General features: G+C 52.2%; 1 protein-coding gene across 2 annotated transcripts in view; it reads right to left on the bottom strand.

Moving 5' to 3' along the window:
- CNTFR (ciliary neurotrophic factor receptor) overlaps positions 1–26,305 on the bottom strand; it is a 210,336-nt gene that overhangs the window by 143,247 nt on the left and 40,784 nt on the right. The window contains exon 2 of one of the 2 annotated variants that reach the window (XM_059834223.1): positions 12,577–12,681. In XM_059834223.1, coding sequence (XP_059690206.1) covers positions 12,577–12,681 — 105 coding nt within the window. The remainder of the gene's footprint in view (positions 1–12,576; positions 12,682–26,305) is intronic. The other variant, XM_059834224.1, reaches the window with a different exon arrangement.

The raw sequence follows: 26,305 nt of genomic DNA, 5'->3' as shown, positions 1-26,305 counted from the left end.
GCTCGCTTCCCCTAAGAAATTCCCTTTTGCTTTTCTCTGCCTCACAACCCAGCAGAAATAACCCTTGCCGCCTGCAAACAAAACTCTCCCCGCACATCTCTGTTCACTGGCCATCCTTCCCTTGCCAGCAAGCATCACAGAAACAAGACCACAGACACGAGCCTTGTAATGAAGATAAAGAGCCACATAATCTTGCCGCCCCTCTCCATCTGCCCGCGCCTTTCCGGTTGCATTATGCCTTATCTTGCTTCTTGTTTGAATCTAAACATCAGCTCCTTCCCTGCCATGCTGTTCCCGTCACCCGCACCCTGCGCTGGGGACAAAGAGGTCAATAGAGGCACGACAGAGAGGGGACAAGAAGTGACCCAGGAAAGGTGACAGCAAGAGGCAGTGAGGGAGGGAGCGCATTCGTGGCAGGGGAGATGAAAGGTGCCAGAGCCAAGCGCAGGTTCCCATGCAGGAGTGGGGCTGGCGTATCCCTCCTGAGCCACTCCGGCTCCATCACACCATCAGCTGGAACAGTGTCAGCTGCCTGAGCTGCAAAAGGGCGCTGGCTTTTCCCCGGGGTGAAGACAACTGGGATGAGAAAGCAATGCCACCCCCAGGCAGGAGCCTAGAGCCTCCCGGGCCCCCAAAGCCTTTCCTCCCCCTCCATCCTGCAAAGGGACCAACCTTCAAAATCCCTCCTCTCCATCCATCTGCTGAGATAGTCCTTACAGGCCCACCCAAAAATAAGACTGACCCAAAAGCAGGCAGCATGGCTGGATAAGCTTCCTCCAGGGCTGCCAGTGCACCGACTAGAAGAGGGGGGCAAAGGGCTGCACCTCCTCACTGCTGTACACACACACTGTGTCTCCCTTCCTACTCCCACCCTCCAGGCTGGACCACTCCTCACTGACCAGCCACCAGGATCGATCAGCATCTCTCCCCCAGCAAGCCGTCTCCACCATAACTGTCCTTCCTCATCCACCATTGTGAACAGGTATTAGGAATAAAGATACCATGCTAAGCCTTTGCTGCAGATCAAGCTGCACATTGTCCTCATCAACAACACAAGTGCCAGACATCGGTCCCTGCCCTGTGACAGGCCTCAAACGAGCTTCCTTGTGTTGCCGTAAGACTTTCAGAGAGATGCTATGAGACATGCTCCTCTGCCCAACCTTAGCAAGCTGTCCTAGGCCCTCCTTGAGCTCCCAGCAAAAAAAGCAAGGAAGCAGAAGTATTCTGCTGTGTCCCTGCAAGCTGGCAGAGACAGAAGCTGCTATGCAACCTGCTGGCATTAGGGGAAAGATCAGCACCAGAGAACCAGCCGCATCCCGAGAGGGACAGCATTACCCCCGATGCCCCCGTGGGACTTTGCAGACCCACTGCCAAGCAGCACAGACAGATTCACCGTGTGGCAATGCCAAGCAGAGGAAGGATGCTCCCAGCCCAGGCAAGGCACAACCAAGCCCTAGTCTGCAGACAAACTGCCCAGGTGCTCTGGCTTCTTGCCTCAAACCGGGAGACCCTTTGGCAGAGCCACGCGCTTGGGAAGACGACGCCTGTGCAAGCGTTAGAGACAGGGCTGCTTTTGTTTACAGGCCACTGGCAATGGCGCTGCACACCCCACATCCTCCCGCAGCCAGGAGCGAGCTCCAAGAAAGGAAATTACACGAGCCAGAGGTTTGATGGAATGAGCCCATTGGGTGGCTTGAAGATAGCTATTAATGGAGAGCTTTCTCTAATTGCTTTTGTATAATCTGGGGCTGCTAGGCGGAACTGGGTAATAAATGAAATCCAATTACATTTTCTCTCAGTATTTATTTTATTAAGTAGAATTCATCAGCTGATGAAGGGCCCCTCGAGGTAATGGCTCATGACCTAGTGGAAGGCACTTTTTTTATTATTATTATTTTCCCCACTCAGGGAAGCAGATAATTCAGTTCCCCAGTAAATGCAGACTGCTCCCCCTGCATCGGGGCAAGAGTGACAGGTCCCAGGGCAGAGGGGATCCCACAGGGTGCCCAGCACCCATGCTGTCCTTCCCAGCAGGATCCCTGCTCTGACTGCTGGAGTCCTAATGAGCACAACGGGTGATCGAACCTCAGCTTCAGAGTGCCAGCCAAAATGGAGATGGATCTACAGTGCGCAGCTTGCATGCTGTGCTCCGGAAGGATGCAGCAAGAATCAGTCTCAGTCCAGGGCTGCTCCCATGGAAGCTGCAGATTCTGGTGCCAGCACTGCTTCCCTGGGATGGGGCTCTGCTGCGTGGGGCTCACAGACTTAGGGCTTAGCACAGATCTACAACTGAAGAGGCTGTGAACACCAGCAACTCGCATCCATCACACCCAGCCCTGTGCTCCAGCACAGCCGCGAGGTCCAGCCTTGTATCACGCTGCAACACAGCACCTCAACCACCACTTGCTGGTGGTTTGAGACCCAGTTGCTGGTGGTATAGACCCAGTTACTTTCACGAATGCTGCCCAGTGAGGCCACCAAAAACACTGGTCTCTCATGGAGGTGCCCAGCCAAGCCTCATGCCACTGTTCGCACCATGGTGCCAGCGGGCAAGGCATGCCAGGGACGTCCGGTGCTGGCACCGCTGCAAGGGACTCAGCTGCCAAGCAGGGTTTGCTGGAAGCCGTGGCACTGCCGGAGCGCAGACCCCAGGCCCTGGCACACAGTCCCTTCTTTGGGATGCAGGAGGCAGCAAAAACCCAGCCTGGCTTGGGAGGGGTTGCTCCGAGTGCATCCATCTGAGCTCCATACAGCATCCCTGTGGAGCAGGGGTGGCCACCATGGCACAAGCCCTTTCCTCCTCCTCCCTCCACACCAAAAAGCAGCAGGGGGGCTGGGGTTTGCTAGGCAATTGTGGGGTCCAGCAGAGGCTCACTGCCCATTTGCTGGAGCCCACAGCGAGGGCTCCCCCAGTGTGAGCAGACAGGATACCTTGGCGATCTTGCATTCGGCTGCTAGGCTCTTCACCCCACCTCTTCCCATCCAGATATTGACTGACATTCACCCCTCGCTCCCAAACCCAGCGCCGACAGCTGCGGCTCACCCAGCTTTCACTGCCATCTTGTCATACACGCAATTTATCACCTGCCAGTGAGCGCTCGTTACAGACAACAGACTCCAGTGTCCATTAATTAATGGGAACTACTTAAAGAGGCATATACACACGCACAAATCTGTCTGAGCGGTTTCCTACGGCACCTACCGCGGGCGTATCCACGCGCTGCAACAGCAAGCACAGGCTCCAGGAGCTGTGGCAGAGGTAGCAAGCATCAGACATGCTCAAAACAAAGAGGAATCAACACGACAGGGAAAAAACCCCAGCCTTGGAGGTGATAGAGTAGCATGGTTCTATTCACAAGTTAATAAGAAACTACTCAGTTTAAGGGATCAAAAAAATGATCATTATTCAACAACAGGGAGGCAAGCAAGCCATGTCCCAGCCGCTGAGGCTTTGGGATGAAGGCTACTCCACTGGACACCTCCAAAGGGTTTGCACACTCTTTTGCTGCAGAAACAGCTAATGTTTTACCTAATGCTGCATGGGGGATGAGCTGTTGTTGGCTGTGATGCCCTCCCCAAGCCTTCCACGGGTCCATCAGGGTAGGATAAGCCCAGTCCCCTGGTGTGGGAGCAAACCCAGGGGTGCGAGAGCTGCCCCTCCGCAGCCTGACATGTCCCAGCCCCCAGCTTAGCAGCACCAAACGAATGCCCGCCAGCGCCTGAGCCTTCACACTGCTGGGTGAACTAAAAATAAATGAGGTACGGATTCGCTGAGAGTCAGCGCCAGGTTTAAATGCCACGTTTCGCTGCTTTGCTGCAGAAGCCAGGCACAGAGGGCGAGGAAAAAAGGTTTCAGAGGGATCTTCTGAAACTCATCTGGCTTTTTGATTTGGGAAGAAAACCTAAAATCAGTTTGAAAGGAGATCTAAACTTCGTGTCAAAACCCAGCGCTTGATCTTTTTCACAAGTGGGCTTTCACTTTCTTCTGCTGAGGCTATTTGCCAAGCACAACACAGAAACACAAGCTATTCCCGTTGATCCAAAACTATTTTTCACCAAATAAGCCATTCATCTGAAATCTTTTTGTCCAACTCTGCTGTAGGAGAAGCTATCTGTTCACAGCAGCCCAGGATTTATGCTCAAATGAGCACTTGTGACTAACAGACAGAGTAGATTCATAGTGAAATGCATCATCAATAAATCAGTCAGTCTCTTCTCCTGCCCTCAGCACAGGGCTGAAGTCTCAAGTAACTACTCAGCACTTTGTCAACCTTTACTCCAGCAAAGTCTGGGTAAGAGACCTCAGGATTTAGCCTATTGATTGCTTACTATTGTTTGTGATGCCCTGCGTGCGTTAGACATGCTCCCTTCAAGCAAGATTAAATACCTGGCTTATGACATTGGGATTCAAGGGAAATTATCTTTTACAAGCATGGCAATAGACAAGTCAAATTGTGTTGTTCAATGGTCCATCGTGGTGCAAGGGCGACCTGAACCCCCTCCATCTTGCTGCCAAGGAGGGCAGCACATGGCGGTGCTGGCTCTCCCTCGGGCTGGTGTGCTACAGCCATGGGGCTCACTACATTTCTGCTAGTTAAATGCAATTTTGGCTGTGGCTCCAGAGCCTCTGCGGCTCTCAGCTCCTCCAGTAGCGTTCTGTTGCAAGAACAATAGAGTGACAGCTCTCTGGCAGCTTTGAGTAGCATCCCCAGCTCAAAGACAGCCTTAATACCTCCGCCGATCTCGAGTCTTTTAGTTTTTACATTCGTTTGAAGTTAAGCTGATCTAACTTGGGTGAGTGGGCGCAGACGGAGTCGCTCAACCAAAGCCGAAGCATGTTGCAGCAGGGCTGCCACAGATGCTCGGCAGCAAAGCGGACGCCCCTCCGCCCAAGGACCAGTGCTTGTCCCCCACGCACCATCATGTATATTGAATGTATTAATATAGATGGACATAACTGTACAACCCGTACCCCCAAAGGGCAAGCCTGGGACACTTCCTCCCCCTGCAACCATAAAAGCAAGGAAATACAGCAACCATCTGCAAGGCAGAACACCTCTTATCAACCCTCTGAATGCTGTCCACCCCACCAGCACCTCCCTCCCTCTACCAAGGAGGCAGAAAAATTGATGCCACAAGCCTTCAGCCTCCATATCCAAACCTGATGTCCAAATGAAGCCAGGAGATGACCCAACCATCCCTGCAGCACTTAGGCAGAGCGCTGAAAACAAAGGCAAGAAAGCAAGACTGCAAATAACTTTCTTGCGGGAGTCCCAGTGCTCCCAGGATTTGCCCAGGGTGGCCCTGACTCCAGCACCGCTGGTGCCATGGTTGAGATGACAAGACCTTAGCCAGCCCAAGATGAGAGTCTGCTGCTTCCCACCTCTGGGGAGCTGGATCTGTCCGCTCTGTATGGTACAGGTCACTTCAGGGTTTTACTAATTGCTGGTGCGGAGGCAAGCACAGGGACACCACCACCTCCAAGCACCCCTACCGTGGGCTGAACATGCTAGGGATGAAGGGTGCTTGGAAGGAAGATGAAGCCTCACTTTTTAAGGATGCTTCTCCCTGCTGACACCAACCAGCATACAGGGAAAAAACTTCAGCAACTAAAAACCCGCAATCGCCCCAGCAAAAAGCAGCCTGCAGAAGCACCTAGCAACTTTGTAGGGAGAAGAAAAAAAACCAAACCCACAATTCAAGGATTTGCAGCATCCAAACTCAGACCACTGGCTGCTCTCCCAACTCCACGGCATGCCCGTGCACTGGAGACGGCACACCGACTCCCAGGCTTCACGCACACATCCTGCTGCAAGGCAAGCTGACTTCTGACACTCGTCCCGCCTCCCGCCTTGTTTTATTTCTGCCTGGTGCCCAACCTACCCCTCTCCTCTAGATACTTTTCCAGCTGCCGTTTGTTCCTGTCCTTTACAGCTCTGCCTGCTGTCACTCGTGTAACCTTGTCTGTTTGGTAATTTGTGGCAATAAAGTGTCACTGTGGGGAAAAAATACAGCGTCGCAGCAGCATATAAATCTCTGATCCATAAATTGTGCTGGCCCCCACGTGCATGCCCCTCCTTTTTGATGTAAAGTGCAACAATTTAGGGCAAGAGGAAGAAAAAAGAGCCGGTAATATGTGATCTTACTGAAGGGCAGCACTGAGCCGTCCTCGTTAGGGGCTGTAATGAATGCTGAGGGGCTGGTGTGTGCTGTAAATTGCCCTGGAGACATGGGGCCTCAGTGGAGGCTTCCTAGAGCTACCCAGAGCTTAAAGAGTCATCCTAAAAGGAAAAATAATACAATAGACATTGCTAAGGGGTGCCATCAGCGCTGCAGTCTCCCTCCCCTATGAACAGCCTCGCTGGTGCTGAGCAAACATGACTCTGGGAGCACCGTGGCCATGGAAGGGATCCAGGTATGTGCAGCTGAGCCCCTCGCTCCTCTTCCCAGCCAGATGTGGGAACCTGCCCATCTCCATCGCAGCTGAACACTCCTCCAGTGGATCCCCACCAGCGCCCGCTCCCCTTGGGCATTAAGGAGGACCACGAGGAGGCAGGTCTGCACTTTTTCCCCCTTCATCTGATGCAGCGGGTCGTCGCTTTACACAGCCATACGCCCACCTCCGGGCGGACAATGCTTCCCCATAGCTCAGAGCCAGGACTCAGTGGGGCAGCTCGCACCCCAGGCAAACACACCCCATGTCGGTGTCCCCGTGAGCCCCAGGTCTACTGCGCAGAGCGTTGGGCATCCACCACCGTGGTCCTCCAGGAGCCACGAGAGCTGCAGCAGCCGTGACACCATCTAAAATGGTTTCAGAGGGAGTACAGTCCCTCTTGCTGATGGTTATTTCTTTTAATTGGAAAACACTGCTTGCCTCCCTCACAGCCCTCATCTACTGAATGATCATCTCAGTCACGCTGCAGCTCAGCATCCCGGGGCCAGCTGTAAAAAGCCACCTCCAGCACTATTGCTGCTTCTCTCCCGAGCCATGGCTCCCGTGCCAGACCCAGCAGACAGTCCCTCTCCCACGGCCATGGTCCTCAGCATGTTGGGGTCTCATCCACCACACATCACAAAAAACAGCAGAAAGCCTTGCATTAAAGCCTTCTCCTGACACCGACATCTTTCTTGCCATCTATGGCCCACCTGAGCAGCTAAGTAACACTCCTGTGAATATAAACAAGCAGGGGAAAGTGCATTCACTAGACAGATAGCTTGGGGAAGTGTCATCACCCGTTGAAAGCCCATATGTGGTTTTGTAACAAAGGTATTTGCTTCCTGTCTTGCCCACTCGTCAGAGGAATATATGAGCAAAGCTAAGCAGCACCCTGGAGACAGACTAAAACCAAGCAGAGAGCAAGGGATGCTCGGAGCGCTCTGCAGGAGCCGTGCAGATGAACACATTACGAACACCCCGGGGAGGAGAAGTCTCCTTTCTCCCAGGCTTGGGAATGGCATGCAACCAGGAGCCATCATGCAACTATCCTGCACCTGATTCAAGAGGATGTGTTAAAAAAAGAAAAAAAAAAAATTCAAAAAAGTCAGGTCTCGGTCCCCAGACCTGCCCATGGACAACTCCTTCCCTCCTGTAGCCACAGTTCACCGAAGCCTGAAAAAAAAAAAAAGCACTACTGTGAAATCTCCAGCCCATTGCAATGGTGTGGTACCGGGTTTGGGCACAGGGACAACCACCCCGTGCCAGTATGGGTCCTGGCAGGCAGCGAGCCCCACACAGCACCCTGGGCTGCGGGAGCAGCAGCACAGCCAGCAGCTCACACAGCACTCAGACCACATCAAGACATTGCTTCTAGTTTTGGGAGCCCCAAGACAACACACGTGTCGATGAACTGGAGCAAACTGAGCAGGGGCCACTGAGATGGCCAGGGAGTTGCTGAGAAGACTGAGCCAGGCAGTTTGCGGCAACACACACCAAGAGGATGAGTGACAGCGGGCAGTAGCTGAAACAAAAGATTCCCACTGGATGCAAGGAGAAACTTTCCCCCCCCTTCAAGAGCCCACCAGCACTGGAACAGTGGCCCAAACACTCTATGCTCTTTCCATACACAGGGGCTTTCAGGAACAGGCTGGATAAAGCCCTGAGGAGCCATGTCAGTCTTCTGCTCAGTGCAGAGTCTCTGCTGGACTTGAGACCTCCGAGGTCCCTTCCAAACTGGATGGTTTTGCAAGCCTGTTGTGAAAAACTGCGGCTGCAATGTCACATCAGGTCACTGCTTCCTAGGGCCATAACCGAGGAAAAACCAGCACAGCACCTTTAACAACAACACTCAAAGCTAGACAGAACAACGCCTTTGCTCTTCTCCCATTCCCAGTTTCATGACTATTGTGTCAGAGTAATGTATGGAAGGAAATGAAGAACAACTCTAACACATGAGCACAGGCACTCCTTCACACCAGGAACTGAATCTAGAGTTGGTAACCCATTTCATCCCACCCTTTCCACCATTCCCTCAAAAACCACACATTCTCTGAAGACGTATGTGCACATACACCTCAAGACCTGTGCTAACTTGGCCTGAGGAACCACTCCAAACATGCAGTTTGCGCAGCTGGTACTGATTCAAATGTCCTTGATAGCATTTGATGAAGGAGGAAAATGCATGAGAGGCAACATGGCAGTAGCCACACGTTGCTTCTTGGGAGGTTTAGGGTGAAGAGTAGGAAAAACCTCTTTGCTGGGAGTGTGGCACAGCTGAGGGTCAGGTACCCCAGGAGATGGGTGGTGTCCGTGCTTACGCTGTGAACACTCAGCTGAACAGCCACACTGATCTGATGTAGCGTTGGTGGCAGTTCTGCTCTGGAAGCCTCCGAGGCCCGTATGGGTCTTTGAAGATGCAAGAACAAGATGAGAGATCACTGGTCAGCCCTTATCTTGGTCACCGACTCGACGAGCACCTACAAGACCTCTCAGGCACTTCATTCTTCCCATCTAAAAAGCAGGTCCCTACTTGGAGGAAGGACAAAACCCACCTAGAACCAGTACGACTGGGGGCTGTGCCTGGAGGGGACACACCTAAGCCAGAAGGTAGAACAGATTCCTTCAGACCCAAACACTGCTAAACACTCAAAAACTGCATAACCAAGTGACAGCAGCGAAGTTTTGGCAAGACATCTGTCCATCTATAAATAGAGCTCAACCGTGTGTCCTTATCGCAGGGCTTTGATGTGTTTGGGGAGCGCATTTTTTTCCCCTTCGCCGCCAAGTCCCAGGCAGCACAGATAATGGGCTTGAATCGATCCAGCTCAAGTATTACTAAACTTCCTACCACCGTGGCAGCACGCCAGCCTCAAATAGGACAAGTGAACATGTGTCTGTTCAAAGCCAACCACAAGGAGCAGGCAGAAAATTGCTTTAGACTTTAAAAAAAACAGGTGCTTTTTGCAGATTCGTAGATCAATCTACAATGTATTTTAGAGGTTTAAGAAAGTCAATAGAAACAAGATATATCATTGCTGCACAAGGACCCGAGAAGTTGTATTTCTATTTATGCTGCTACTAGTACTCCAACCGCAGGCTTATCGTCCTGCTGCTCTCTGCCGCGGTCCCACATCACTACTTCTCTGGCAGCAAAGTCAAGGGACGGGGCTCCCTCCGCTACTGCAGTTCACCACCCCGTTGGTCTTGCCAGGACAACTTAATCCTGGGGCTGGTTGGGGTCTGAGATGGTCTAAAAGTGTCACCACCACGCCTTGTGCCTTGCTTGCAGCAAGAGGATGCAGGGACTGCTGGCAGTGGCCAGGCTGACCTCCCACAAACTGGAGCTCGTCTCCTCAGGTCTCCATCCACGTGGGCTCAGCACACAAGTTCACTCAAGTCTCTCGGGACGCTCCAGGCAGTGCTGAGACGATCTCTTGGGATTCGTTGTTCAACCTGGTGCTGCTGCAGAACTGCACAGGGCAGCAGCCTGTGCTCTGCAATCTCACCCCCAGGGATGTGACAAGCCGGTCCCCTACTGCAGACACGTCTGCCATGTACCCACCATACCTCTTGCACCATCGTGGCACGACTTGGAGAGGCCTTGCACAGATCCCCTTGCAAGCCCTCTGCCCACCCGCGCTCCACCGCAGAGCACTACAAAGCATATTCAGAATTTTTCTCCCCCTTTTTTATTACTACTAAGTGACCCACATGACGTGCCTTATCAAACCAGACCTAAATCATGCCGGCCCCTCCCTAGATCCTGTGTAATGCGTCAGCCATTAAACATGCAATTAGCTTGCATTTACAAATCTGTAAGAGGCTCTCGCTGGCCATCCATCGCTCATTGGCAGGACTGCTCACGTCCCTCCGGTGGAGCCTGTCCTAATAAGCCACCAGGAAGCGGATCCCACTGGAACCGGCCACATCCATTTCCCAGCCTCCATGAGGCACAAAAAGCATCTCCCAGCTTCCACCCTCTGCCTCAGAGGGGGAAGGATAACATGTGTAGCTGGACTGGAAAGAGTTGGCTACACACCCTTGGAGTACAGGCAAAGCCCCCGTGCTGCGGGATGCCCGGCTGCAGCCACCCTTCTGCCCCACAGTCCAGCCAGGAATGGGAAAACAGGTCAGGCTGCAACATGGGAAGCAGAAACCAGCTTTCGACCCTCCCTACAAGGCTAAAACATGTGCAAACGCCTGCCACACATCCCACCCAAACCCCATCGATGCTCCCTTTGGGAGTAAACCTAGGTGAGGAAGCCCACAGCCATGATGCAGGGCAGCTGAGGCACCAAGGCTTGCAGGAGTACCAGCCTGCTGCTGCTTCTCCAACCCCCTTCCCATCTCTCTGCCAGACTCCAGCTATTCCAACAGCGCATCAACGGGGCTGGGCTTTTATTCCTCTGCTGCCACATATGAGCAGGCGCCAGGGGACGTATCATTCAGCAAAGCCGAGGAAGAAACAAGCAGCGTTAACCGTTAGCATGTGTGTACGGAGACCCATCATAAACTCTTTTTTTCCCTTGCTCCCATCTGCTTTGCTCTGGGCCACTAAATCCAATTCAGCAGCGCTCAGAGCTTGTACTGAAGCTGTGACACATTTGTCAGATCCCTGACTAGACCCATGGCTAATTTTACAACGCTAATTTATCTCACCATATTATATCGCTTTCATTTCATCCCCCCCGGATCCCATTACTGCCAGTGTACCTTGTAGCCTGCATGTAACAGTAATTGGTATTATTAGCGACGTACCCTCCTCAAGCTGCTCTATTTGCAGAGCTGCGAGGAGTCCTGTGGGTGGGCCGCTCCACACTGAGGATGGGGAGGGAAGGGGTCTTTATCCCACGCCATTCCATGGATGCCACCACCAGGCAATGCCGAAGGCAGGGTTTTTACTGCTGCAGAGCATCTCTGCACGCCCAGGCCCCAGCCCGCTCCCCACTGTAGCTCCATCAGGTGCTGCCCACCCCCGTGGTCCCTTAACCTTGAGCTTTTAACTCCAGAGCCCCCGTTCAGCCTTGCACACAGGGAGCATTTCTGTCCTTGCCTGTGGCTCAGAGGATACAGGACTCTGCCGATCCAGGATGAAAGCGGCTGCATCACACCACTGGGAAGCACGATGCAGGGGGAGAGGGCAGGGGAGCGGCACAGGGAAAAAGGTGTGACACTTCATGCTATTTTGGCCAACGGTTTCTCCTCTTCAGTGTAAGCTATTGCTTTTCCAAGATCAACGTAATTAAAGCCATGCAGTTTTAGCTAAGTGGAAGGCTGCGCTAGTCAAATGGTGACAATTCCCACTTAAGACGTCCTTGCCTGGCATTTAGAGACTTGTTAAATTTTAATTCATCATTTTCATTTCTCAAGCACAGCACCAGCAAGCACTGGCTTCCACAGCAGGGGTCGGTGTCCCCAAATGGGGCAGCCCCATCCACAGACCCCTCTCCTGCTCTGCCAGGGTCCCCAAGGCTTGGAGAAGAGGACCCCAAACCTCTCCTCAAGCAACACTGTCTTATCGCAGCCCCATACAAAGCACATACACAACAAGCCTCAGAGGTGGGGCAACCCCTTGACCACGGCTCGTGATGATGGTGGTCTCCTAAGGGGATGCAGCCCTTTTCACCACATCCGTGACGCTGCAGCCCCCAGTGCCGGAAAGCAGAAAGAACACCCAGCAGACCTGAAAGCTCGAAGTTGTGCTTGTCTGTGAGAGGTGGCACCTCACCTCCCACCACAAAGCGGGGCTGGGTGACACTTACCTGCTCCAGGGTAGTTCAGCCACCATGGGACCTCTGCTACCCAAGGTAGACCACAGATCCCCGAGCTGCCCTAAGGGATTTCAAGCGGCAGGGCTCTCTACGGAGAAGCCTCCCATGTGCAGTCCATGACATTTTCCAAGCTCTTCATCCAAACCTGGCCCTCTACAACCTAAATAACCACTGTCAGCACCTGCCCTCTTTGCGCAGCAGCGTTGGGGCTGCTCACACACCAGAGTCAGGAGCAGCCTTTCACCACACTTTATTAAACGCCATTCTAGCCAAAAGACACATGGCTTGCAGCCCCACCACAGCCAGGTGGCCCAGAGCGCACCAACTGAGGACAAACCGGGTGAGCAAGTGTTTTAGCCCACCTCTTACCTCTCCACCAGTCCAGAGTCCTTGGGGCGTCCCCAATTTCTCATCAACGTCCAGGGGATTCTTCTGGCTGCTTGTCCAACGCTCGCCACTCAGATCTGGGATTTTCTTCAACAAAACAGAAGAGACAACCTGTCAGGTTACCAGGTGGAGCTCCGCCATCGCTTCAGGTTTAGAAAACAACCGAGGCAGGGGGGCATCTGTTTTCCAGCCCTGACAGCTGGGGGTAACTGGTGTAAACATGAGGCTAGTTTAGATGAAAAGCCCTCCCACATGAGCATCACAGTCCAGCCCCAAAGCACGCATTTGCTTAATTATTTCGATTTAGAGACATGAAAGGGGAGAGGGGGAAAAAAAATACTGCAGCTTGCGGCATCTCTGATCTTCTTTAAAGACAGACAGCAACGCTCCCCAGCCAAAAGAGCATAGCAGCACTAAAATGTCAGCCCAGCACCAAGGCATTTGCCCGTGAGGTCTTGCGCTGCCTAAGCCCTAATCCTGCAAAGCCTCACACACGTGTTAAACCGTGCAGGAAGAGGCCAATCCGACTGAACCTGGGAGTGTGAAGAGGAAAGCATGCATGTACGGCTTTGCAGCACGGACACCAAGGACTGGAAGCAGGAGAGAGACTTTCTGTGCTACGTCTGACGCGCTGCCTAGTGAGATGGAGTCTGAGGCATTACTGTAACCAGCGGTGCCTTCAGTTACAGCAGCAAATACGCTTTTTGTGTTAGACAAACAAATTATCAGTCGAGATCCGCGCTCATTACCTAGCTCTTGTGGCTGAGCTTGCGTTGTTCCCCCCCTCCTTTTTAAATGCTTTGAGAAGAAAAAAGAAAAAAAGTCTTATGGTTCTGCATTATTAAAAATGAAAAATAGGAGCCAAACTCCACTGGCAAGAGGAAAGTCTGGGAGTCGCTCCTGAGGAGACGCTGTCCCAGGGGTGACAGCGACTCCAAGACTGGAACACCACGTGCTTTAATTAGCACCCAACCCCGAGCCGACGAGCTTTGCCAGAGCCCTCCCTGGGACCCCATCCAAAGCCAGGGCAAGTCAGTGGGAGGATGCTACAGAAACCCCAATTACAACCCCCATCCACCCCCCACACGCCTACAAAACCTAAATAAATAAATAAATAACCCCCCGCAAACTCGGCTGGGCGCCTGATGGAGAAACCCTCATTTGCAAAGCGCTGGGAAATAATTAAAAAGTTTTCCCAGAGCTTAAAAGGAGTGAAGCGGACCGTTTGTCATGCCGGCAGCCATGGTGTGCCACAATATATCATGCTTGTCAGGTGTCAGCCACTGAGAAATTTAACTCCAGCTGCCCCAAGCCCAACACCCGCAACTCCCCATCACTCAAAAGCTGCTCTGTCAGGCACCCCGGAGCTGACAAGTGACTGGCAAGGAGGGGAGAGGGCTCCACCCCACCAAGCCTCCCCTTGCTCTGCATTGCCAATGCAACTTTTTGGGGGTTTTTTGGGTTTGTTTTTTTTTTTACCCACAGATGAAGCGGAACAGAGGAGACGAGGCTACAGCAAGCGGCAAGGCTCATTTGTCACTACCTGCCAGGGACCCGCCTAGGCTGTCGCTCCGGCTTGGCAGGGATATGACAAGAGAGATGGGTATAGCACCAAGCACCCTCGGGAGGGTTTTTGCAGCATCCTCTGCTCAAGCTGTAAGGACATGGCTCTCGCAGGGACAGTGCGTTATGCTAGGTACAAAGTGCAAAATCCCAATGCCTTTGCTGAGAAATGTCCCTGGAACCTGCTCATACGGAAAGAACTGTCACCCCCTGCCACCTCTGTGCCCTGTCCTGATGGGACAAGCCAGCCCTGCCACAGGTCCAGCAGCCCAGCCTTCCCCATGAAAGTCAAACCATGGATTTGCTTTTTAAGAACCCCAATTTGAGGTCAAATTGGGTTTTGGAAGAGCTCAGCATGCCCAAAGCAGGTCGCCAGCTGAAGGACCTGGCTCAGGGCATGAGCCACCGCTGAGCCAGAGCTAGAGCCCCGAAAACAGGGGACAGCCTTGACCACAGCTCAGGCAGGCTCATGTAGGGAGCAAATATCACCAGCCACAGAGCAGGGACAAGTCCTGCGGCAGGTCCCTGCAGGAGGGCTTGCACCAGACCTGAGCTCACCCCGCACCACCAGGACTTGAAGTCCCAGCAATACCACGGTCAGGACACTTCATCAAGGTGACACCTGCTTTATAGGGCCTGGCTGGGCTGTCCCCCAGAAATACTCTTGTTTTGGCCATTTCTGTAGCAACAAGCTGAGTTAGGAGAAACCCGCAATTGTTGCAATGCAAAAGCAGTAACTGTTCAAACGGGTCCCTGCAAAACCCTGAAAGAAGTCCAGCACCCATCGCATGCTGCATGTCCCACATTATGCATCTGCACGCTACAGCAAGGTCTAAGGGATAAATGAGCCACTTCTTGGGGGGGGGGGGGGAAAAAAAGCCAAACATAGATTTTTGGCAAAAACTGTTTCTCCCCAGCACAAGCCAAGACTACGTCGATCAGGGATCGATGAGTTTTACTTGTACCAACAGAAGGGGCCCAGAGTTTCCCAAAGGCAAGGCATCCCGTACAAGAGCTGGGGCGGTAGGTTTTGCATTCACATATGCTCAAAGCAGCGCAGTTCCTGCTCTGGGAGCAGAGCGGCCGCTACCTCCCCACACACACTATATATAATACACCCACACAGCAGCGTTTTTCAGAGGCTCGCAACTTGGCATGGGGAAAGTAGATTTTCGTGGCGTCAGCAACAAGCAGATCCCTGACACCTGGCTGAAAACCTTCCCCATAACTATCAGACCTGGTCTCACAGCACAAAGATACTAGAGTTTCTTCGGCACAACAACTGTAAGAATTTTTAAATTTTTTTTTAAAGCTGTGGATAAACTAATGCCATTTTCTCCCCCAAACTGTGTTCTGAGAGCAGCTTAAAACCCTCTTTGCTAAAATTTTCCAAAAAAATTCAGCCGGAGGCAGAGACATGTGAAGTTTCAGTCCAAATGGTTAAAGGCTGGCGTAGTTTCAAGCAACTGAAGACAGGGGCTTATAATCAGAAGTGTCAGGCAACCTTAATTATATTATTTCCTGAAGGAAATAGTTTTCCCTGCCGAAGTCCAGAAGTTATTAAAAAAAGTTGACCTCACTGGAACCAATCAAGATGGAGACAAGAAGCCTGTGATGGATTTTTAAGGCAGGCGAGTTCACGCATCTGTATTTTTGGGGGTCCAGGATTTTAGGACAGGTGTTCCCAGACGAGCCTGGCGCTGCAACAGCCCCATGGCCAGGAGCCAGGATGTGGAGCCCCCTCCATCCATCCTCCTGAAGCCCCCTGGGCAGGGGGACATGGGAGCCCCACGCACCCGAGGAGGGTGCTCGCCTGTGCCCGGATCGATTGCTTCGCCAACACGAGCAAAGAAAAACAGCCGGCTGCTTTGTAGCTGTCAGGAGCACACAGGCTTTTTGTCCGTCTCTTCCCCTGCGGCCATAAATAAAAGTGACAGCAACTTTATTTAGGACTTCTTCCAGTTAAGAGGGGATGGAAGAAAAGTGAAAAATGAAATTGTAGCTCAGCAAAGGCGGAGGGGGAGGATCCTGGAGGCACAGCTTGGGCTGTGCCACGGCTGCAGCAGCCTGGGCTGGTGGCAGCCCTCGCACTCCTGAAATCAGCACCCCTTCATCCCCATCAGTGCACCCTTCTCCTCTGCCCTTCCAGGCGAAGAAACGCCATCCCATGTGCCCCTGTCTCCTGCCGTCCATCAACTCCCCAGCACTAGCTGAGGGGCTGAAGTGTCTGGAGGGAGTCAGAGGTGGAATAACTGTCCCCTCTCCTCCTGAAAGAGATTTTAAAAAACCCCAAATAATTCAGAGGAGAAAGTTACCTGTTCCCCCCACATACGCAAAGCTTGTGTTTGTAGCATCAACAGCGGCCCCGAAATGCAGCTCAGCCCTGCGCAGCTCCCCAGCATGGCTGAGCAGTGGGCGCAGCATCTCCACCACCACCCAGTACCAGAGGAGGTCCTGACTGTTTTGGCTATAACCTCCAACAAGACTTTTGCAACTGAGGAAAGGCCTACTTTCTATAAAATGCATGGAAGGAGACTCAAAAAGCAAGAGAGGATGTTAAGGCTGCTCTGCGAGAGGGCTGAGCACCCAGCAGAGCTGGCCCCAGGCAATGCCCTGGCACAGGGGAGCACAGCCAGGGTTCCAGCATCCCAGATCTGGTCACCCCCAGCTCCCAGGAGCACAGCACAGCACCTCGTGTGTCACAACAGTATGGCAACACACTGATAACACAAGTTTTGTTTCAGCCTTCATCCTGCTTGTGCCACTGCCGTGCCAGAGCTATGCCACTCGCCAGAATCCCGTCCCCAACAGGGGCTGCAGGGCTCACACCATCCGCACCATGGGGCTGATTCCCAGATGCTTAGGAGCTTGACTGGAGCTGGACTGGAGTTACGCCATGCACCTTCGCCTGCACACAAACACACTCAGGGCAGGCGTGTAGGAAGAGACACGCCATCCCTGGGGATAGGCGCCCACCCCACCCGGAAAGGTTGAGGGTAGAAGTTGTGTGCAGCTCCCTAGGGAGAGAGGCTGCGAGTGACCTCATGGGTTTCTTCCACCACTGCCCTCTCCGCTGCCGTGAGTCAGAGATTAACGACAGGACATTTGTCAGCACTGGTGGCATCATCGCCAATCTCATTTCTGAGCAGACATCTGACCTTGCTTGCATCCCCGAGACCCATGTTACCGCACAGCTCAGGCAGCCTCCTGACAGCTCCCAGGGGATGCAATGCAAGGCAGGGGACCAGGCTGTGACACAGCCTGATCCGGACTCAGGATGCACAAGACAAACATTCCAGCTGCTGGATGAGTGGTGAGTGTTTGTAGGCTTGTCCCACTGCCTCACCCTTCCCCCAGCTGGTACCTAAGCAAGGGTCTCCCTTGCTGAGCACTGGATTAAGTTATGGAGAAGGGAGATCGGTCCCCAAAGAGGAGGGCTCAGGCAAAGCCAGCCTTGCCTGAATCTTGGGCTGGGGGGAACTAAAAGGAAAAAAAAAAAAAAAAAAAGACTTTTTTTCCCATCCCTGCAGCATCCTGTGTCTCAGCCCCATGCCACCCAGCCAGCTGGGGGGGTTCAATGTGCAGCACCAGCTGTGCACCCAGTCCTTCTCCACAGCCAACCATGAGCCAGGCTGAATTTTAATCCACATCTCACTCAATGAGGAGACCAGATAAAATCCAGACACAGATCCACCCTGCATTTCTGAGCAGAGGTTGTGCCTGTGTCCTGGAGACTAGATGAGCTATGCCACACAGTCCAGCACCCCTCTGCCCCAAACCGTACAAATCTACTATGCAACGGTCACTTGGACACCACACACAACTCTGGCCCTCACACCTCAGAAGGGGAGTAGTGAGACCACAAGAAACCCACAGGGGAAGGGGAACAAAACAGCTTCTGCATCAGGGCACACCAAGCACACCAAGACTTTTCAGCCCGGGAAGAGGGAAAAGGAAGAAGGAGTAGACAGGACTTAGCCGCAGGACCTCAGGCTATACACACTGTGTTGGCCAAACCGTGATGTTCAGAGGTCCTTGCTAAGTGTCAGAACACAAATGACTTCAAAGAGGAGCAGGGAAAATTCAAGAACAGGTCCTCTGACAAATCCTGGTGCTGATGCAAGCTTTGCCTCAACACAACCCTCAGCCTTCGACAGCCAGATACTGGGAGGATTGCATCCCCACCGGGAGGGACGAGACAATCACCAGGACAGCTCTTCATCTGCATTGAGTCAAGCCAGTCCCGGCTTTCATACTTCTCATAAGAGGAACGAATTAAAATTATGTGGGACTGGGAAAAGACACACTCAGTTAAGATGAAGAAATCAGTGCCGTTAAACGTCATTAAAATGATATGCCCAGAAAGCTTCATAAAAGGAGATACCATATGATTGAATGCTCTCCAGACCCTCATTTTACACAGACCCAAAACACCAACCAAGAGTCTCTTCTAACAGCCAACTCTCACAACTATCGGAAGGTTTTTTGGTTTTGTTCTATGGGGTCTTTTATTTCCTGAGGAGCTTTTTGGGTTTGCAATTGAAACTACAATTCTTTCAGTTCCTGGGGAAAAAAAAGAAAATCATTTTTCATTAAGCTGAAGCAAATGGCATTTTTGCTTGTCAAAAATACTTGACACAACTCTGACAGACTCGACCAGACATATAAATAAAAGATTTAAACCCTTCTGCTTCAAAGCTTAAGAAAACCCCACTGTCAACCCCATGCCAGTACAAGCTCTCTCCTACCGGTGATGGTCCCCGGGGGCTGCCAGCACCGTCCCAGCGCTGATGCTGGGACAGAAGGCAGGTACCAGCCACACCAGCCTGTTCATGCAAGTAAAACTCCACCAGCCCACGTTATCCCGCTGTAGGCTGCTGTCTCCTAGGCTGGGTCAGGCCCCCCCAGGCTCAACAAGCAAACAGCTGGCTCCAGTGGCAGGGAGGCGAGCGGCATTGATCCCCTCCCTCTCCTGCCACCATCTGTATCTGATAAGGGCATCGACCGAGAAGCGGTGGAGGCTTTATTTCCTCAGACAGCCGGGCTGTGCATCAGCAGCCATCAGGCCTCCTTCCCCATCCGTCGTGTCAGCGACGTGGCCACAGACACTGTGACAAGACGCAGAGCGGTGTCGAAGCCCATTTCGAAATCCTTCTATCCTATTCAAGCCAGAGAGGCTTATCTGCATGGATTTATACTGTTTGCCCCAATATTTAGCTACTGAGCTGACTAATCTGTGTGCAGGAAAAACCCCGGTGGCTCAGAGGCTGAGCAATCGACATCATTCATCATTTAGATTAGCTATTGTCTTAATCCTCTTTAAACTACTGTATAATACATATGGGAATGGATGTCCTACATGCTTGGGATATGCAGAAAAAACCCAGGCTGAAGCTCAGAAACTTGGACAGAAGCTAGCATGACAGATCTTACCAAGCCATGGAAAAAAAAAAAAAGAAACCTGTTGCACCCCCTGACAGCTGGTTTAACTTCTTCTTGCTCTCTCTACCCCAGCAGCCTTTAATTATTTCCTAGCCAGCTTCCTAAAGCAACACATAGCTTCCCTGCCCTCTCCCCTCATCACAACCCTGCTATGAAGCGGGGACCCCAAGCTGCGCCAGCCCATGCAATGGCTCTTGCTAAAGCCGCTGCCCCGAGGATGAGCACCTCTGTGCCCCGGGAGCTGGGACATCCCAAGCCAGCACCAGCCATGGCTGTGCTGCTCTCGGGAAGGCAACGGCTCTGCAGAGCCCAGTGTCAAGCTTTGGGCCCTGCCTTGCAAACAGGCAGGCTTGGGTCAAGGATTCAAGTCCGCTTCGCCATCCGGGATCACGCCGCGCATTGCTGTGGCGCCTGGCAGGAGGGCGAACAAAGAACAGGTTTCTTTACGGAAACAACAAGGAGTTTGGGGAGAGAAGGAGGGGGTGCAACAAGGCAGTAGCAAATGAGGCTTTAGTTCGTTGCCTGCCAGAGCTGAGGGAGCTAATAAACAGACAGATGAGAGCTAAATTGTCTTCTGAACCTCTGTATCAGTATTCACATTACAGAGGCTGCTTCCAGCAATTCCAGCGTATTAATAATAAATGCTACATAATTACAGCAGACTTGCTTTTGTCCTCTCTTCCTGTTTTCTGCCAATGTCTGCTTAACCCTGTGCAGCCCACAGCCGGCTCTCCACTGGTACCAGCCCCTCCGCGGGCGGCAGAGCCCTGGCTCCACCGACGGGTGCCTCTCCCAGCTCCCTCCTGGGCTGGACATGGTGCAAGGGCAGGTGAAGCAAAGCTCAAGTGCTGATGCCAGTCCGCAGCGATCACCTTCTGCCTGTCAAAACTGTGACAATGTCGCTGCAAGGCATGAAAAAGGAGCATTTGGAGCCTCAGAGGTAGCCCCAGGCTGGGATGAGTTGGGGACTGTGCAAATGCCATCTCCAAAGCACAGAGGAGCATCAAGTCACCGACAGCTTCTTAATAGGTAACAGTGTTTATGGCCTCTCCTGGTTTTCACCTCCTCTGGGTTTGCAGCTGGAGCGGCCTTCCCTACAGAGATGCTTTTGGGGTGTCTCTGCCCCAGACTGTTGGGAGCCCTCCCGCTGCACCCATGGTCACAGGGCTGTCAGCGGTGACGGCTCCCTGGGATGCACAGGCCAGGAGCGATAACACTGCACGCTGCTGGGAGCTTGCACCGGGCTCTGGGGCAACCCCAGAAGGAAGCAACCATGGGAGGACATAGCTGACCCACAGGTCCCAAGTCTGGCACCCAGGTAAGGAAGAACAAAGTTTTTGTGTAATGAAGACCCTCAGACCCAGCCACTCTTCCCAACCGTCCTTCTTCCTAGGCAAGCTGTACCAAAATGCCATGCCCTTGTCTAATCATTTCATGAGCTAATTAAAATTAAAAGACCCTCTGGCCGTTTTCCCCTGAATTTTAGAAGCACTTCATCCAACCTAGCTGCAAACTGAGCTCTGGAGCCTGCATTGCTTCCCCCAGGACTGTCTTGGTGAGCATTTCTTCCTCAGTTGCAGGCAAAGAGCATCAAAACTCTGGAGGAGGGTCCATGTTAACAGTGCAATAGCTGTTTATAGCAGAGCACAGGTTTAATTTTCACCTTTCAGGCTAGCTCTCTCTTTTCCCAGCCTTGCAGGGAGGCTGCCATGCCCCCTAACATGGCTTCAATAATAGAATAGAACAAATACTTCAAATGGGTTTTCTGCAAGAAGAAACCAACATGCAAAACAAAGCGTGCCTGCCTTCCAGTGCAAATTAACTCAGCTTCTGCCCTGACTACAGACCTTTCCAGACATGAGACCCTCTGGACAGCAAATGAATGCCAAGCAACTCAGATGCAAATCTCTCCCTGCACAGAGAGAGCCTGAAATGCTAAAGGGAACACTTGGCTCGAACAGCTGAGCATTGAGAAGCCTTGAAATGGAAAAAAACCAACTCAAACCCAGCTACCTCATTCACCCAGGGAAGACAAGGCTGGAGCGACATAAGACCCGGCTGCCCCTCATACACCAGTGTCCCACCCAACCTGGGATATGCACAGCATCCCCCAGCACTGGCATCCTGCCACCGCTCTCCGATGGTTCCCATGGCTGCACATATCCACTTTGCGTTTTCCGTGCCGTCTCCTCTTCAAGGTGAAGCATAGAAGCATTTTTCTCCCTGTACATGTCTAGTCACTTTTTTGCGGTTCTCAGAAAATGAAGCAGTTGTTCAGGAAAAAGAACCACAGCTCTTCTCTGCCCTACACTGACTAGTAGAGGTGCTGAGAAAAGCAGGAGGTACAGACCATGCAGATGATGGGAGGAACGCACAGGACAGGAGTCCTCTGGACCACTCACATGGAGTGGGCATGCCAGAGAAGCATGGAGCAGAATGGAGTAGGAAAAAAGAGGTATCATCATCATCACATCAAGCTCTTCCTTGCAGGATGATATGAAGAAGGCTACTTTGAGAGCAACATTGCTCTCAAATAGAGCAATGGTAGCCATGGGGTATAAGGAAGCCCAAGTTCATCCCTACTGGGTGGCCCTGGGCTGGTCACATCTCCGTGGGCTGCCTCTCTCAGCAGGGAAGCCCCAATTTCTTCACAGCAGGGATCTTTGCTCCCTGTGCAAAAGACACTCAGCGGGCTGGAGTCCCCATACACACTGCCGTGAGCTGGCGTGGCCAGGAAAGTAGTAAGACATATGGAAAGGGAAGGGAAACCCACCAAGAGCTGCAAGGAGGATGACATATGTCAACCCCAGAAAGGAAGATCCCAAGCTGGACTGCAGCTCCGGGGCACACGCAACCACCCAGCCAAACAACCTGCACTGCCGGAGCAGCTCCCACAAACAGAGGGAAGCGATGGCCCTGCCAGCCCCTCGCAGCACCGGCCAGACACAGGGACAACCTCCAGCACTGCTGGGCTGCCCTGTCACAGGGGGGTTGCAGGCATGGGAGGACAGAGGAGCGCCCAGACTGCTCTGCCTGCACCTCTCAACAGGGCACACCCAAGCCAAGCCCAAACGCTCCAGCATGGATCCCTGCATCGTAGTCATAGAATCATAGCATCGTTTAGGTTGGAAAAGACCTTCAAGATCACCAAGTCCAACCGTAAACCTTACCCTGCTAAGTCCACCACTAAACCATGGTAGTGCTACAGAGTAAAGCAAGATTTGCCCCCGGATAATCAGCCAGCACTTCTAGATGCAAAGGCAGAAAAGCATTAGCCTTCCGAGCCCCTAGGCTCATCTCCAGGAGAGCCTGTGTCACATCCCCCTGCCAGGGCTGTTTTCCTGCTTTCCAACAACCTCCATGTCCAAACCCAGTCCTCAGATCTCAGGGTGCTCCTAGGCAGCTGACAGCAGCACGTTGCAGGCTGCGCGAGCCTCTTGTGTCAGCCTCCGCTGCGAGCCATTTCAAAAAAAGAGAGCAAGTTATTAATTACAAATTAAGATGCTAATTGATACTAAACTCTGTTAGCTCTAGGGGAAGCAGAGGCAGAGCTGTGCCCCTCACATCACAGCTCACTGACTGCAACTGCGGTATGAGGGTCCTGAGCTCCCCAGAAAAGCTGCTGGGGACACAGGCACAGTGCTTCCAGCTCGAGCTGCACACGCCAGCCCAAGGATCTCTTAACACTTCACGTCCTCCAGCCCTGACCTGCCTCCAACCACTCTGACAACCAAGGTCCAAACACTCTCCCAGCTGACAGTCAGACCCAAGTGCAAATCCACAGTCAGCACTCACAAGCACCAGCAATTGCCTCCACCAGACTTTTCCCCTAAAACAGCAACTGGGAATGACAGCCCCAGGGCTCTCCTCAAATAAAGATCTCCTTGCTGAGAGGGGGTGAACAGTTTCCCCATCACCACATGCCAGCAGCACTTCACAGAATCACAGAATCACTAAGGTTGGAAAAGACCTGTAAGATCATCAAGTCCAACCATAAAAAAAAAAAAAAGAAACACCTACAAAAAAAAAAAAACAACAAAATCACCCACAAACCACAAAACACACCACAAAACACACCACAACCCACACCAAAAACAACGCACCCACACCACACAGCACCATGCCCATCAAGCCACTTAAAGGTTTGTACAGCAACAACTCCCCATTTTGCTTAGCCCTGTGCAGACTCCTGCACCTTGCAGAGGACAAGGAGATGAAGCAATGCAAGAATCAGCCCACACCAGACAGGTAAGATCAGGTCAGCTGAGATCCTAGATGTGAAGAAAGCCCTCCTGCCACAAGTTTCTCAGCTCTGCCTTTTGGAAAGCTCAGAAACACAGTGCATAATTACCTCCTCTCTTAATAAGTAAGAGGTAATAAGTAATTAAATAGTAATATTAATAAATAATGAGTAATAATTCCTTAATGAGGGACAGTAAAGCCTGAAGTATTGCACCCCTTTGTCCCAACTTTGAAGCACATGGGAAACTCCTCTCTTGCACAGGGAAGCACAGCACTTGCCTGCGCTGGGCAGACCCGCCTTGTGCAGGGGCTCTGCTGGAGCAGGACCATTTATTCTGGGTTTGGCCGTCAAGCAGCTGATGCCGAGGTCTCCAGCCATCCACTCTCACACCGCCCTTCTCCTCGGGCAGCTCAATTAAGCCTAACAAATTACATCCAGCACGAGTCACGAGCAAATGCAGGAAGACTTGGCGACCATGGTGCTGTGCAAGCAGAAGGTGAATAAATAAAATTGACTCAAGTTGACAGAAAACTGTGCGGTGAAGCTTGTTGGAAGTTGCCAATTCAGTGACCGAGATTCTGGAGTGAAGCATCTGTTTGAGTGACTTTGGCTCAAGATGGGGCAAAAAGAAAACACGACAAAAGCCAATTCTACTTTTAAATAGGAAAAACTCCAGAGAAGTTTTGTGCTATTTCAACACTTCAGTTAAAAACAAAAGAAGTTTAACCAAGAAGAAGGATAATATTGTTAGTTACCAGAATGCATTTAGGATCAGATCTGTAGAATAATATAGGCTGGCCCAGATCTCAACCTAATACCATGCAGGAGGAGCAGGACCAGCCAGTTCAGGTCATACAGGGGCTGCTGCAGGTCAGGGCTGAGCATCTCTCACTCATCATCTTTCCCATCTCTCACTACGGCTGCAATGTTTTACCACACCCATGGGGACAAGATACTTCTCGGTGCCTGAGAGGCAATCAGATGCTCCAAACTGGGTTGTTGTCTGCTGCCCTGTCCCTGGGTACTTCCAAACACAAGTCTATCATCTCCTGCATCTCCTCACCCATCAAGGGGCTCAAAACAGCAATAAGACACACACCCCCCCGCCACCTCTTTACCTCCCTTTTCCCAGGCTGCAGAGACCCGCTGTGCTCAGCCTCTTCAACACCATTCCCTCCCTCCACAAACCCTCCGAGTTTCCCTGTTGACAACCACTGATTAGTTTTGACATCACATTCCCACAGGAGATGGTGGTGGGGAAATATTGTAGACCAAGAGAGACTACACAGCTTCCTAGAGGGCAAGAAACCCTTCCCAAATCTAGCTGTAGCCATAACCAACTGTCATAATTTTCCCTTCAAAAAAAACAAAGAACCCTGCTCCATGGTGATATAAACAGTTGCCGTTTCAACACAGTTTTCGCCCCCCGTTTCTTCAATTTGAAGTCAATTACAGCAAGGTTAATGGGGCAGGGAGGATGCCAGTCGGCTGGGTAATGATGTCAAAGCACCTGGCATTGCCTGGGCAACAGCTAGGCAGCAGGGATGCAAATGAAGGCACAAGATTGCACTTGGTCCCTGGAAACGAGCTGATGCAATTGAGCATATCAGCATTAATGAACATGGAAATAACGAGAGCACCCAGAGAAACAAGACACTGATGGTGGGGTGGGGGTTGCACCCAGCAGGAAGAGATGGTACAGGCACTGGGTGCTGGGTGTCAATGGGAACAGGCTTCATGGTGCTGAGCTTTCTCCAGGTCCTCACCCAGAGGTGCTTCCCACGGTTTAACACTCCAGTTTTGCACACCCCAGACTGACCATGTTGTCCCTCTGCTGAAGTCTCTCCTCCAGCAGCTTCTGGCTCCTCTCCAGGCAAGCTGCAACAGGGAGAGCAAGAGGGGAGCTGCATCAAGGTGTGTGTCAAGAGGGCACATCTCAGAACGACCTGATAAACATGGGGCTGAGGCAGCAAAGACCAAGGGGCAAGAGGTGCACAGGAGCAGAGGTGCTTGAGGGCATTTCAGTGCATGGAGCAGTGACCTGCTCAGCAGGAAGGCTGCTCCAGCAGTGCAGCCCAGCTCTTCCCAAAGCTTGCAGTCCCCACATCATCTGCAATTAACATTTTGAAGCTTGCAGGCAGAGCAACAGGAGCTGCTACATGGGATGTTGTCTGCCAGAATAGCACTTGGCACCATGTGCTTCCACGGACCATGACTACAGAGCAGCAGATAAGAGTGCTGCAAGCCTCTTACACCAGCAAGCCATTTCCAGCTTTGGTCCACCATCCAGCTGCTGTATCTTCTCCCTAGTCCAGGAGTCCCATCAGATCCCCCTCAGCACATTTACTACTTGGAAAACCTTCACTCCTATACTGTAATATTCAGTGTTTTCTATCCCTGGCCTTTAAGCCCACTCCATGCCATCACTCTCCCCCTTTCCTGACCCCACTCACACTCCAGCAC

Source organism: Gavia stellata, chromosome Z (genome assembly GCF_030936135.1).
Source record: "Gavia stellata isolate bGavSte3 chromosome Z, bGavSte3.hap2, whole genome shotgun sequence".
Taxonomy (NCBI): Eukaryota; Metazoa; Chordata; class Aves; order Gaviiformes; family Gaviidae; genus Gavia; species Gavia stellata.
Note: the sequence above shows the minus strand (reverse complement) of the source record. Positions and strands in the feature narration are given on the sequence as shown.